Here is a 14,225-nt window from a genome sequence, read left to right on the forward strand (position 1 = left end):
CGTTCTATAGCTCCTCCCACCAGTCTCCTCTGATTCATGGAATGGGGGTGTGGTATATTGTATATCTTAAATGTATTCCTTCATGCAGATATAGATCTCTGTTGAGACGTACCCTTCATTTCTTGACCAGTTGTCTGGGACAGGGATGTGCCAATTCATAGCAGCCTCAAATGCAGAGAAGTTGCCTAAGTCCATGAAACTGGTTTGGGTGATTCTTCATATGTTTAGCAAGCTCAGACTCCATGTCATCAGAGCCTCTCTTTTGCACGGGTACAGTGCATTCGGAAAGTATTCAGACCCCTTGACTTTTTTCCACATTTTGTTACGTTACAGCCTTATTCTAAAATGAGGGAAAAAATATTTAATGCAATCTACACACAATACCACATTAAGTGAAAATGGGTTAAGATTTTTTTTTTTTTTTTTTTTAATGTTAAAAGTATTCAGACCCTTTGCTATGAGACTCGAAATTAAGCTCAGGTGCATCCTGTTTCGATTGATTGTCCTTGATGTTTCTGCAACTTGATTGGAGTCCACCTGTGGTAAATTCAATTGATTGCCATGATTTGAAAGGCACACACACCTGTCTATATAAGGTCCTACAGTTGACCGTTCAAGTCAGAGCAAAAATCAAGACATGAGGTCGAAGGAATTGTCTGTAGAACTCCGTGACAGGATTGTGTCCATTCACAGATCTGGGGAAGAGTACCAAAAATATTCTGCAGCATTGAAGGTCCCCAATAACATAGTGGCCTCCAAAGAAGTTTAGAACCACCAAGACTCTTCCTAGAGCTGGCAGCCCGGCCAAACTGAGCAATCGGGGGAGGAAGGCCGGTGAGGTGACCAAGAACCTGATGGTCACTCTGACCGAGCCAGTGTTCTTCTGTGGAGATGGGAGAACCTTCCAAAAGGACTACCATCTCTGCAGCACTCCACCAATCAAGCCTTTATGATAGTGGCCAGACGGAAGCCACTCCTCAGTAAAAAGCACATGACAGCCCGCTTGGAGATTGCCAAAAGGCAACTAAAGACTCTCAGACCATGAGAAACAAGATTGTCTGGTTTGATGAAACCAAGATTGATCTCTTTGGCCTGAATGCCAAACATCACGTCTGGAGGAAACCTGGCACCATCCCTACGGTGAAGCATGGTGTTGGCAGCATCATGCAGTGGGGATGTTTTTGAGCTGCAGGGACTGGGAGACTAATCAGGATCGAGGGAAAGATGAACCAGAGATCCTTGATGAAAATCTGCTCAGGACCTCAGACTGGGGCGATGGTTCACCTTCTCTGGAGAAACCGTACATGTTCATTTTCTTTTTGTCAATGTACCTCGTCAGTATCATTTTGTCATCCCTTGCTGCTGCTCAAATGGACTCTCAAAAACCTCAAGGGGAGCTAGACCCACGATTGTTTTACGTTTCAATAAGCCAGCAGCATACCACCCTGCATACCACTGCTGGCTTGCTTCTGATGCTAAGCAGGGTTGGTTCTGGTCAGTTCCTGGATAGGAGACCAGATGCTGCTGGAAGTGGTGTTGGAGGGCCAGTAGGAGGCACTCTTTCCTCTGGTCTAAAAAAATATATATATCCCATTGCCCCAGGGCAGTCATTGGGACACTGCCCTGTGTAGGGTGCCATCTTTTGGATGGGATGTTAAACGGGTGTCCTGACTCTCTGAGGTCATTAAAGATCCCATGGCACTTATCGTAAGAGTAGGGGTGTTAACCCCGGTGTCCTGGCTAAATTCCCAATCTGGCCCTCAAATCATCAGTCACCTAATAATCCCCAGTTTACAATTGGTTCATTAATCCCCCTCCTCTCCCCTGTAACTATTCCCCAGGACGTTGCTGCAAATGAGAATGTGTTGTCAGTCTACTTACCTTCTAAAATAACGTATAAATAAAATAAAATACGGGGCATGATGTAACAATTCTCTGTAACAATAAAAATCTTGAGTTCAAATGCATGAGCTATTGCAAAAATACTTATGCATATTATCACAAAAACTGACTGTGTAATCATTTGTATTGGGTATGGTGGCCATTGGCTCAACTTACCCCAAGGCAAACAATTTGACTATTAGCCGACACAACTACAACGATGCACTTTCATGCTAGGTTTAGGACTTCATTTTGAAGCTTGTCGAGACACCAACTGATGAACAAAACAATCTTACAACGATCTACTTTGGTTTAGACTTCTGACTTTGTGAAAGTCTGTTTTTTGGACAACTTGTTTACCACTTTTTCCATGTGGTTTCTTCCTTCAGACTCCATTTTGTTTATGCTTTCCTAGTAACAAGGGTTGGCTTAACTAACCCTTCACCTCAATTTACCCCACTCTCCTCTACTCCTGAAACTTCAGCTCTGGGGTGGGAGAGAGTAGGAGGAGGTGGAGAGAGGTCTTTCTCAGGGATGGAGCCGCCAAGAGCAGTGTCTGATTTCAGCCCCCGAAGAGGAGGTGGAAGAGAGGGGGAGGATTGTGAGTGGAAGAGCAAGTTCGAGACAGAGGGATGCAGAGCTGGATGAAAGACTCCTGTTAAGAGGCGTGAGACTGGCAGCACCTCAATGTGTCCATTTAAAGTTAGCATTATCGTGCTAGCTGGCAATATTAGTGTGCTTTGATCCAGGCTCAGGTCAGGATACGGGAGTGAAGAGGAGACATAAATGACATCTTATTAGAGCTGCTGGTCAGAAAAACTTACCCCAATATATTGTAGAGCAGAGCTTTATTTATCTTTTAATGCACTTTACACTTGATGTGGAAGTCTGCACATTACAGTAACAGCATGTACAGTATATTGAGGTGATGGAGAAGGCAGAGAAATATGATACTGAAGGGATGTGGGGTGGGGTGGAGAAATGGGTTCAGGTTGAGAGAGGGATTAAAAGAGAGGAAGGCGGATGATGAAATGATAGAATGAATCGCACAAACCCCAGACTCTCTCATTCTACTCTGTTTGCCCTCTATCCACGGAGGCCAGTTCCTGATTACAGTGTGTGGGGCCTTGTGATACTGTAGGTCAATCTTTCACCCTAGAACTTCCACTACCCCTCTGAGTAGGCCGGAGAAAGTGCTGCCTCACTGCCAAATGACACAAAGCAATTTCCTGTCGAGGGGAAAACGACTTGGGCTAATTTTAGACATACCCTGCAGTCCTTCACAACAGAGAAGAGTGAGAGTCCTGCCCAGGGCTCTGTACAGTATCCAGTGGAAGAGTGTTATGTCACTAGCCCTGTTATGAATATAAAGTCTCACTGAAAAGGTAGAAATGAAATATCATACTTTTCCATTCAGTTCTCTTCCTACATGTCTGTGGTTTTGGTTACATTTGTCATTCACATGCAAAAATATCAGATATACTTAACAGGAATGTTTCCATTCTTGGCGTCACTATTTAAAGTCACTAAAGTAATTGTTCTAAGCTCAGTTGAAGCAGAATTTAGTGAGAAATTGAGTTTCAATTATTGCTTTATGTACCCTATCTGCAGTTATTCTGGATGCAATGGAATGATTACCAAAGTCGTTCCAGGGTATCTCCATGGCATAGGGACAACTCGGTGTAAATGGTTGCCTTAGTTTCTACCCCATCCAGACTAGTTGAATGAAAGGGCTCCATCCCATAAATAGTTATCTTCTGCCTACTGTGAATCTTAGCTCTGTAAAGAGGGCACCAGCTAGCATCACATTAGCCTCTAACTCTGACCTAGCTACAGTAGGGGTGGCTGACCAGTATATTACCACTAACTAATGCCGAGGGAAGCAGGGTAAGCCCTGCTCTTTCCATCTACCCAGAATCATAGAGGATTAAAAAACAGATTAGCCAAAACACTAACTATTCCTTCCTTTGGTTAACCATACTGTCTCTTTTTCTGTCCACAGAACTTGACTGGCACTCGCCCTCTACCCAGGTATGCCTACGATCCCTCCATTTTTGCCTTCCGGTCCCTCAGCACGGTCCCTCCTTGCAGTCCACTGACTCCGTCCGAAGACCGCCCATGTGTGTGAGGGGATAACACCAACAGACCCCCCACACACTTATTGACCGTATAGGAGACCCCCAGACTATAACTTGTCTCAGCTTTGAAGATGAGACTGTGCTAAATAATGAGTAATAATGACCGATGGGATAATTTGACAAAGCCAATGTTTGAAAGGTCAATATTGTACTCTCAGGTAATCCCACTCTGTCAAGTCATGCGCTTGCTCGGACAACTGCTCAACAAACACAAGCATCTAATACACCAAGAATGGGGTGATCTTAACCCTGATATTGAATGATGATGTGAGACATGCAGATTGTATGTACTGGGGAATGATAAGGCTGCAATAGAAGTCTCTTTGAAAATACACCGCTTCACTCAAGCTCTTAGTTCCAAGGACACTTCAGATATTTCATACATTAACAGCTGTCTTTTGGATGTCTGTTCAGAAAATGGACTTCACTATCAAATATATTTTCAAAGGACAACACAAGCATTGGAAAGCGTTCAGACTACTCCGATGCATTTGATATTCACAAGAGAACTGTATCTTGATGACAATCAAGGGTCAATCAAACTCAAGACAGGTTCATTGTCTAGACTGGAAAAAGCTCATTAGGACCACTCATTAACAGAGGGGTTCTTGATACATTGCAAGCTGTACACTGCACAATACATGTAGAGTCGATTTCTTTGTATGTATCAACCAATTAGAGGGAAACTGGCCTGACAATCTGTCCTAATACACATGAATAGGTTGTGGTGACAGAGGGCATCCCTGACACATGCAGTCATTTGAAAGTAAAGTAGATGTCTGTCTACTATTTTGTGGATGTTATTTGAATTGTCCAGGTAATAAGCTACTACGGCATGTATGATCGTAGTTCGCGTTAACCTTAAAACATTTTTTTTTGTTGCTTCAACCTGTCTGAGTTTGATTTTCACTGTAGAGGAAAACCATTGTCCTCTTTTCCTGCATGCATTTCACTGTGCTGAGGTGTAGAAAAGAACAGTATGTAAGCATTTAAGGGAAGTATAAGAAATCTACTAGAATGACATGAGATTTCTAACCCATACCTTCTTTTCTTGTATGAGACAACCAACATTATGCTTCTGAATGACATTCCTGATGGATTGAATGTAAAACTGAAAGTAGTCTTAGCTGTAGAGTCGTTATGCTAGGGTAATCAGAGGACAGATATGAAAAACCTTTTCTCGAGTGACATGACAACCTATTTATGCATATGAATGTATACCGTGATGGACATGTTGAGATCAAAACAGTGTCGTCACCGTAACCAAGCTCTTCTAAAGTGACTGCTGTGATGTTTCTGTGTCCCTCGCATTACTTCTGAACAAATAAACGCCCTGTGGCCTCTTGATTCTTAGGAGTGATTTTTATTTTTACATTTCTACATTTGCGTCAATATACAATATACAGTGCATTTGCAAATTATTTAGACTCCTTCCCATTTTCCACATTGTTACAGCCGTTTTCTAAAATGCATTCAAAATGTTCCCTCATCTACACACAATACACCATAATGACAAAGCAAAAATAACCCGACGGTCGCTGACAGTGCTCCTCTGTGTAGATGGGAGAACCTTCCAGAAGGACAACCATCTCTGCAACACCCCACCAATAAGGCCTTTATGGACTGGTCCATTTTTATCCCTATGGTGAAGCATGGTGGTGGCAGCGTCATGCTGTGGGGAGACTAGTCAGGAACGAGGGAAAGATGAACGGAGAAATATACAGAGAGACCCTTGATGAAAACCTGCTCAGGACCTCAGACTTGGGGCAAAGGTTCACCTTACAAAAGAGACAATGACTCTAAGCACACAGCCAAGACTCTGGAGAGACCTGAAAATAGCTGTGCAGGGACACTCCCTTCCAACCTGACAGAGCTTGAGAGGATCTGCAGATGAATGGGAGAAACTCCCCAAATACAGGTGTACCAAGCTTGTAGCATCATACCCAAGAAGACTCGAGGTTGTAATCGTTGCCAAAGGTGCTTCAACAAAGTACTGAATAAAGGGTCTGAATACTTATTTAAATGCTATACAGTGGGGCAAAAAAGTATTTAGTCAGCCACCAATTGTGCAAGTTCTCCCACTTAAAAGGATGAGAGGCCTGTAATTTCCATCATAGGTACACTTCAACTATGACAGACAAAAAGAGAAAAAAATCCAGAAAATCACATTGTAAGATTTTTTATAAAAAAAATTGAAATTATGGTGGAAAATAAGTATTTGGTCGATAACAAAAGTTTATCTCAATACTTTGTTATATACCCTTTGTTGGCAATGACAGAGGTCAAATGTTTTCTGTAAGTCTTCACAAGGTTTTCACACACTGTTGCTGGTATTTTGGCCCATTCCTCCATGCAGATCTCCTCTAGAGCAGTGATGTTTTGGGGCTGTTGCTGGGCAACACAGACTTTCAACTCCCTGCAAAGATTTTCTATGGGGTTGAGATCTGGAGACTGGCTAGGCCACTCCAGGACCTTGAAATGCTTCTTACGAAGCCACTCCTTCGTTGCCCGGGCGGTGTGTTTGGGATCATTGTCATGCTGAAAGACCCAGCCACGTTTCATCTTCAATGCCCTTGCTGATGTTAGGCTTTGTTACTTTGGTCCCAGCTCTCTGCAGGTCATTCACTAGGTCCCCCCCATGTGGTTCTGGGATTTTTGCTCACCGTTCTTGTGATCATTTTGACCCCACGGGGAGAGATCTTGCATGGAGCCCCAGATCGAGGGAGATTATCAGTGGTCTTGTATGTTTTCCATTTCCTAATAATTACTCCCACAGTTGATTTCTTCAAACCAAGCTGCTTACCTATTGCAGATTCAGTCTTCCCAGCCTGGTGCAGGTCTACAATTTTGTTTCTGGTGTCCTTTGACAGCTCTTTGTTCTTGGCCATAGTGGAGTTTGGAGTGTGACTGTTTGAGGTTGTGGACAGGTGTATTTTATACTGATAACAAGTTCAAACAGGGTCCATTAATACAGGTAACGAGTGGAGGACAGAGGGGCCTCTTAAAGAATAAGTTACAGGTCTGTGAGAGCCAGAAATCTTGCTTGTTTGTAGGTGATCAAATACTTATTTTCCACCATATTCTGCAAATAAATTAATTAAAAATCCTACAATGTGATTTTCTGGATTTCTTTTCTCATTTTGTCTGTCATAGTTGAAGTGTACCTATGATAAAAATTACAGGCCTCTCTCATCTTTTTTTAAGTGGGAGAACATGCACAATTGGTGGCTGACTAAATACTTTTTTGCCACACTGTATTTAAGTTTTTTATTTTGAATGAATTTGCAAACATTTCTAACAACTTAGTGTCTGAATACTTTCCAAATGCACTGTACAGTGCTGTCATCAAAATAATTATCCTCACAATTTCCATTGTGAGCACATTACAGGTAATAATTCTACATGCATTGACACAGATTACCATTTTGTATTACTGTAGCTATGTACCAGGGTTGGTGTCAATTCCATTTCAATGCAGGAGGTGAATCCAAAAACAAGTGAATTTATTTTCAATGAGGACAATCTCCCATGCAATCTCTTTTGTGTCTCTATACTCTGTGTGGCCGTCCTCGTTGCCCTGGCCCACCCAGCTCCTGATCCATGACCCTGGCTTACTGCATCTCTAGCCCCAGTACTGGTGGAGCTCTGGGAGTTGAATCCTGGGTCACTCAAATTGACTGTATGAAGCCCAAACAGATATTTGAATAAAACAATCATTTCAAATCTTGCTTACATTTGTGTACCATCACGTATCTTTATTATTCGTGGGAATAGAACAGATTTCCCAAATTAAAATTACTTGGAGATAAAAAACATTGTTCTGAAAACTTGGGGGGCCAAATAAAACCACCCGGGAGCCAAATTCAGCCCACGGGCTGCCAGTTGAGGAACCCTGATATAGAAGGTCAGGCAGCATGGTTCAACTGTGCTGGGCCAGGTGCTTAGAGCTCCGGAGTGGCGCGGTGGTCAAAGGCATTGCATCTCAGTGCTAGAGGTGTCACTACAGACCCTGGTTTGATTTCATGCTGTATCACAAATAAAATGAAACAGAGGTGGATCTGGAGCCAGGGGCAGACTGGTCCATTTTTAGCCTAGTGGGCCTATTTAACTTTGTTTGTTTTTTTCACACAAAATTATAATTTTCTGGCTAATAATGTGGGCCTCAAGGAATAAAATGGGGTGGTATGTTAGAAATGCCAGGACCAATTTTTGGTTTCAATCTGCCCATCTGGAGCTAGAGCCCAGGGCCAAAGCTGTCTGGAGGTCCAGCAGGACACTTCCCAATACACCTTAGGAGTGGGTGGGGAAGTGGGATTTGAATGTATGTGATTACAGCATGTGCTTGCATACAGTATTCGTTTATGCAACTGTGTGTATTTTCAGAGTGTGTAAAGCTTGTGCGCCTGGTATGTGGGTTATATGCAGCTAAGGCATCTGCAGATATATATTAATCTTAAGAATCAAGAGTAACATACAGTATATGAGTATTTAACACCAGTGTGTGTCTCTGTATGTGCAGAGGTTGAGTGGTGGCCTGGTAGACCGAGGCAGGACTTGTGTTGTATCACACCAAAGCCTGCCAAGACTGCAAGGTTCACAAGCCTCCTCACTGGGTCACAATAGAACATCTCACCAAACGGTGCAAGCCAATCCTGCAAGCTTTTTACCATCAGTGTGTGTGTGTGAGAGCCACTGACGTCAGCACCACTCTACTGGGTTGGCTGTGAGAAAAGGGCCTGTAGTGAGGCAGATGGGGATGGTGGATGCTTTGGAAGAGAGGGAGTGTGAAAATGGAGTGGAAGATTTGGATGGAGTGGTTGAACTGGAGATGAGACGGCACGAATGGCTACAAACATGTAGCTATTTCTGAGGGGAAATTAGTATTCACTGCAAACCTTCAAAGATGAAAACCGAACAATCCGTGGGCTAAGTACTGTGTGGTCAACTTTATTGTACAAATAAAAAGTAGCAAAATATGTGACTTTTGGAAAGGGTAATACTTTTAACCTTCCGGGTTTAAGTCTCAGTTGAAGGAGGGGATAGGATACAATAGTAGTGAGGTAGAGGAGGAGAACGAGGAAGAGAATGAAGAACACAGGAACAAATGCCATGTGGTATTTCTGAGGCAGAATAATCCTACTCTAGGCAGCTTGCCACACACACACAAAACCCTATTTCACACACAAACCAGCCTGCCAAACGCTGAATCACTCACTCGTAATGAAGATCTGGTTAAAAAGAGACTTTGGAGTGGGAGGACACACACACAAACTACTGTTGACGACTCATTATCAGCTTGCGTTTTATCTGGTAATGCCACACAAGTGTCCAGATGGCCTGCAAAGCTGCTTCAATGCTCTCCCTCCCTCTCCGCCCCGCTCACTCTCCTTTGAAAGAGGGTTACGCCAGCAATCGACAGAGTGAAACCCAGCAGGAAGTCCATACTGTTTGGACGTCAGGTGGGCTTAGCTGCAAGAGAGCAGCCAAAGTAACAAAGCTGACCTCAGATGAGTGAATATCTGCGCTAATGCTAAATGTTTCACTATATTATGTGCAGTCATCAGACATACGATAGGGCCAAATCAAATTTCAGTTAGAGACTAGGTTTAAGTGCAGGCTATCTTTGTTACGTACAAGGGGAGAGCCTAACCAGAATCTGAGGACTGATATCTAAACCATATTGGTTTATTCACATTGTTCAAGGATAAGTAATGCAAAACATTCACCATGTTGTTTCAATTTCATGATTATCATGAAAAAAGGAGGCAATTGTTACCACGAGTCAACTGCAAACTGGCTACCACATAAAAATCACAATTTTAATAGGCAAGTCAGTTAAGAACAAATTCTTATTTTCAAAGATGGCCTAGGAACAGTGGGTTAACTGCCTGTTCAGGGGCAGAACGACAGATGTGTACCTTGTCAGCTCGGGGATTCGAACTTGCAACCTTTCAGTTACTAGTCCAACGCTCTAACCACTAGGCTACTCTGCCGCCCCAATATTGCCTTGAGCATGGTGAAGTTATTAATTACAGGTGTCCTTCCTAACTCAGTTACCGGAGAGGAAGGAAACTGCTCAGGGATTTCACCATGAGCCCAATGGTGACTTCAAAACAGTTACAGAGTTTAATGTATGTGATAGGAGAAAACTGAGGATGGATTAACAAAATTGTAGTTACTCCACAATACTAACCTAATTGGCAGAGTGAAAAGAAGGAAGCCTTTACAGAATAAACATATTCCAAAACATGCATACTGTTTGCAACAAGGAATTAGCCTTGGCAAAGCAATTAACTTTTTGTCCTAAATACAAAGTCTTATGTTTGGGGTAAATTCGAATACAGCACATTACTGAGTACTGCTCCATATTTTCAAGCATAGGGGTGGCTACATCATGTTATGGGTATGCTTGTAATCATTAAGGACAGGTGTTTTTCAGGATAAAAAATAAACAAATTGGAGCTAAGCATAAGCAAAATCCTAGAGGATAACCTGATAACCACTAGGCTACCCTGCCGCCCCGGAAAACATGGAATGTTTTACCAGTTTCAGGCTGTTTCAGCCTCTACAATGTTGCCATTTACTCAAAAAATTAATTAAAATATGGTAAAACATAAGTTGTATGCAATATGGAGAGGGGGTAAACACTGAGGCGACAGTTACCGGTGTGTGTGTTGCTGATAAGTTTGCAGGTGGTTGGAGTCGACAGAAGGGTCAAACATTTATGCCTTGTGTTCAGAAGCCGTTGAGGTGGGTATGGCCATCCCCAGACTGACCTGTAGACTTGGAGGACAACGTTTTAGGCATATTAGTCTGAACACGAACATGTACAATAAGAAAGAAGAGACAGGGCGGTGACCAAATAATCTTAAGTTCCTGCTTGAATACTTAGTGGCCTCGCAAGATCACACATTTAGTATGTTGGCCTGTTGATATATGAAGTTTCTGGCCATCTGCTCCACGAACAAAACCCTACCTAATCACATGTGTGAAAGCTATGGGGAAAAATAATTATTCTATCTAACCACTCCAACCTTTCTCATGTCACAGTGTCTGCCAATGACATACGTTTCTCTGTAGGCACTCGGATGCAGATTTATCCCTCTAATCATCCAAGAAACAAATTGTGGATTACTTGCTAGTTGCTACATACAATGAGTTTTGGCAATGAATCATGTCAGTGTTTATAGCTAATTTGCAGAGAAACAATCCCCCCCCCCCCCCAAACATTAAAACCTTATCTTATGGTAACAGAGTTGCTTTGATCTACATTCCTTGGCCATCCAATGAAAATGCGGTCTAAACTCTCTATTTTCACAAATTGGCCATAAAGCCCGTTTGACTTCCCTTTTCTCTTTCTCCCACGCCCAGTCATCCCAGGGAGGTCAGGGACAGTCTTATTTTTCTAATTTAGGAGTGTCAGAGCACACAATAAAGTCCCTGATGAGGAACACGGTGCAGTGGACAACACTAGGTTGACAATAATCTTGCTTTGTACTGTACATTTCCTTAGCCTTGTATTGCGTGAGAGATACGCTTGCTGTAACTCTACAGTAAATGTCACCTAGCTGCCAGCTTACAAGCCTGTGAGATTGCTTAGACAAAAAGGTCTTATGTCTTGGGGAAGGTTCTTCAGCAACAACAAAAATTTGACAGAAATTACATTTCTGTTAAATGGATGAACTACAGTTGATAGGGTTAATGTCCTTGCTTATTAGACAAAGCCAAGCCAAATTGAGTTGTCTTTGACCCCTACCTACAGTAGAGTTTACCTCTAGACATGGCCGCACTAAGTCAAGGGGCCAGGTGGTCTGTAATTGAACTCACAAGATGAAATAACTATAAACTAAGAACTAACAGAATAATAAACAAGTGAATATAAATAAGATTAGTGGTAACAAGACACAATAGTCGGGGCCATCCTCAGGGTACTGTCCTGATAGGGTGGCTGGAAGACAAAAGCACATGATACAACATATATACTTGATCCGACATTTTGCAGTTGCATGTGATTTGGAGTTAGAAATGTAAAACTTTAGAGTACTTAATACATTGCAAATTGGGGGGATTTTTTTGTCACAGCCGAGATGTTAGGCTATCCTTTTGTAAATTAATATCTAAGGGGCATTTGTCATTCAAATCTGGTCTGTGATATTGATTTAGAAATGTAAAACCTTACAGAGAATATCTAAGGTGCTTTTATATAATTACAATGCTCCCCTTACCCTCTGTTCCCTACCCTCCTTAGCAAGAGTCTATTGTCCTGCTAATAGCCCATCATTCTTTTGTATTCCAATGCATTGAATGAATGTATTACTTACAGCTATTTACCATTCTCATTCTCGGAGTTCATAATCTCATTTTCAAGTCTTCTGGTGGTTACAGTTTTAACCCTGGAAAGGGTAGCACCATAGAAAGCTGGCTGGTTGACAACTATGTCAATTTCATCTGTTCTCTTAGGTGTCTTTTTTTTTAGATAAAGAGCTCATTGTTTCATTGTAACTGTGTTTAAGGGTGGAGTTTGGGGTGGAGTGAGCAGTACTGGAAAGGGGTGACTCCAGGTTACAATAGGCCATAAGTATATAGCAGATCGCCGATTGTCCTCACTTTGATTATGCTGTAAGAACATACTGTAGCACCATGACCAGGATCTCTATTAATTTAAAGTGAGCAGATTAGGGCTTTTGGGAGGAACAAAAAATTGCTTGTCAATTCATAAACCATGAATTGACAAGCAATTTTTCGTTCTAATCTGGGCTTTCAGGATAATAATATGGATTCGGTACGTCGAAAATCTCTTCCCAACTATTTTGCAATCTATATGGCACAGCTGTCCATTTTTTGGTCCTTAGATTAAACTGGTATATATTTTTATTTATCACAATTTTCTTTAACCAATTTTGGTCTTTAATGCAGGGCCGACAGACAAGTTCCGTACTTTTTCCCCATTCCACTTGATAAAGGTTCCAATATACTGTATATATATATTTTTTAATCAATTAGTATATTTGAGTTTAACCACAATATTTGTTGTATTTCTGGTGGATTAAGCTGAATTTGCAACCAACTTTCTATGGATTGTTTAATTTAAAAATAACGATGTCTTTTTCACATCAGCAAAGAAGGACTCTGTGTTTCAGAAACTCACTTTATATAGGGGCTATCACTCTTTCACACTGTGGTAAAAACCAATTTGTTATTTAGAATGATTTATTTCTGTTTTTAGAGGGAGAGAAACCAAAAGCCCAATGTGGCTATTTTTCGAAAATCGTCAATCCACATGTCAAGTGTAATTCCCCATTGTATTTACCCAAGTTCTCTCTTAACTCCAGGACCACTGATAGTTTTTGTTGTTGTTGTTGCCTGATGCACGACTCTAGTGCCAGAGAAAAGAGACTCTCAGACTGAAAACACCTCCATTAATCTATAAAAAGATAGCCAATTTGTGCCACAGTTCAGACTACCGATAGATCAGCGTTCTAACTCCCCCTTGTGATAGTGTGGTGCAATGACAGAATGCCACCATCTACCACTAACGGTTGTGACATAAGCTCAAAACTTTTAAAGGAAGAACCACTGAGAGAGAAAGACAGCATACCAGCAGAAGAGCAAACAGACACAAAAAGTGTGTCCCTGTACCTGGTAAGAGCTTTAAAAAACGACCAAGAGGCGTTTTTGGTTTCCATGGTTCTATCAGACTCATCTTTGCATTTCTGGGAGGGCATTTTCCCAAAACAAACCAAATAAAAACACTGCTAAATAATCAAATCAAATTGTATTTGTCACATGCTTACTTACAAGCCCTTAACCAACAATGCAGTTTTAAGAAAATACCTAAACAAAGTAACAGATTCAAGTGTCAATATGCGGAGGCACCGGTGTCGAGGTAATTGAGTTAATATATATAATATAATATATAATATATATATATACATGTAGGTTATTAGTAGTTATTAACTTCTTCAGGATCGGTGGGAACGTAGGTTTGGTTGAGTTAACGTAGGCTAATGCTGTTAGCATGAGGTTGTAAGTAACAAGAACATTTTCCAGGACATATACATATCTGATATTGGCAGAAAGCTTAAATTCTTGTTAATCTAATTGCACTGTCCAATTTACAGTAACTATTACAGTGAAAGAATAGCATGCCATTGTTTAAGGATAGTGCACAGTTTTGAACAGGAAAAGTTATTAATAAACAAAGTA

General features: G+C 41.5%; 1 protein-coding gene across 3 annotated transcripts in view; it reads left to right on the forward strand.

Moving 5' to 3' along the window:
- LOC115145796 (uncharacterized) overlaps positions 1 to 5,366 on the forward strand; it is a 43,314-nt gene extending 37,948 nt beyond the window's left edge. For 2 of the 3 annotated variants that reach the window (XM_029687330.2, XM_029687329.2), the window contains one exon: positions 3,884 to 5,366. In XM_029687330.2, coding sequence (XP_029543190.1) covers positions 3,884 to 4,009 — 126 coding nt within the window. In that variant the 3' untranslated portion in view covers positions 4,010 to 5,366. The remainder of the gene's footprint in view (positions 1 to 3,883) is intronic. The other variant, XR_003866052.2, reaches the window with a different exon arrangement.
- The last annotated feature ends 8,859 nt before the right edge of the window (positions 5,367 to 14,225 follow it).

Source organism: Oncorhynchus nerka, linkage group LG18 (genome assembly GCF_034236695.1).
Source record: "Oncorhynchus nerka isolate Pitt River linkage group LG18, Oner_Uvic_2.0, whole genome shotgun sequence".
NCBI lineage: Eukaryota > Metazoa > Chordata > Actinopteri > Salmoniformes > Salmonidae > Oncorhynchus > Oncorhynchus nerka.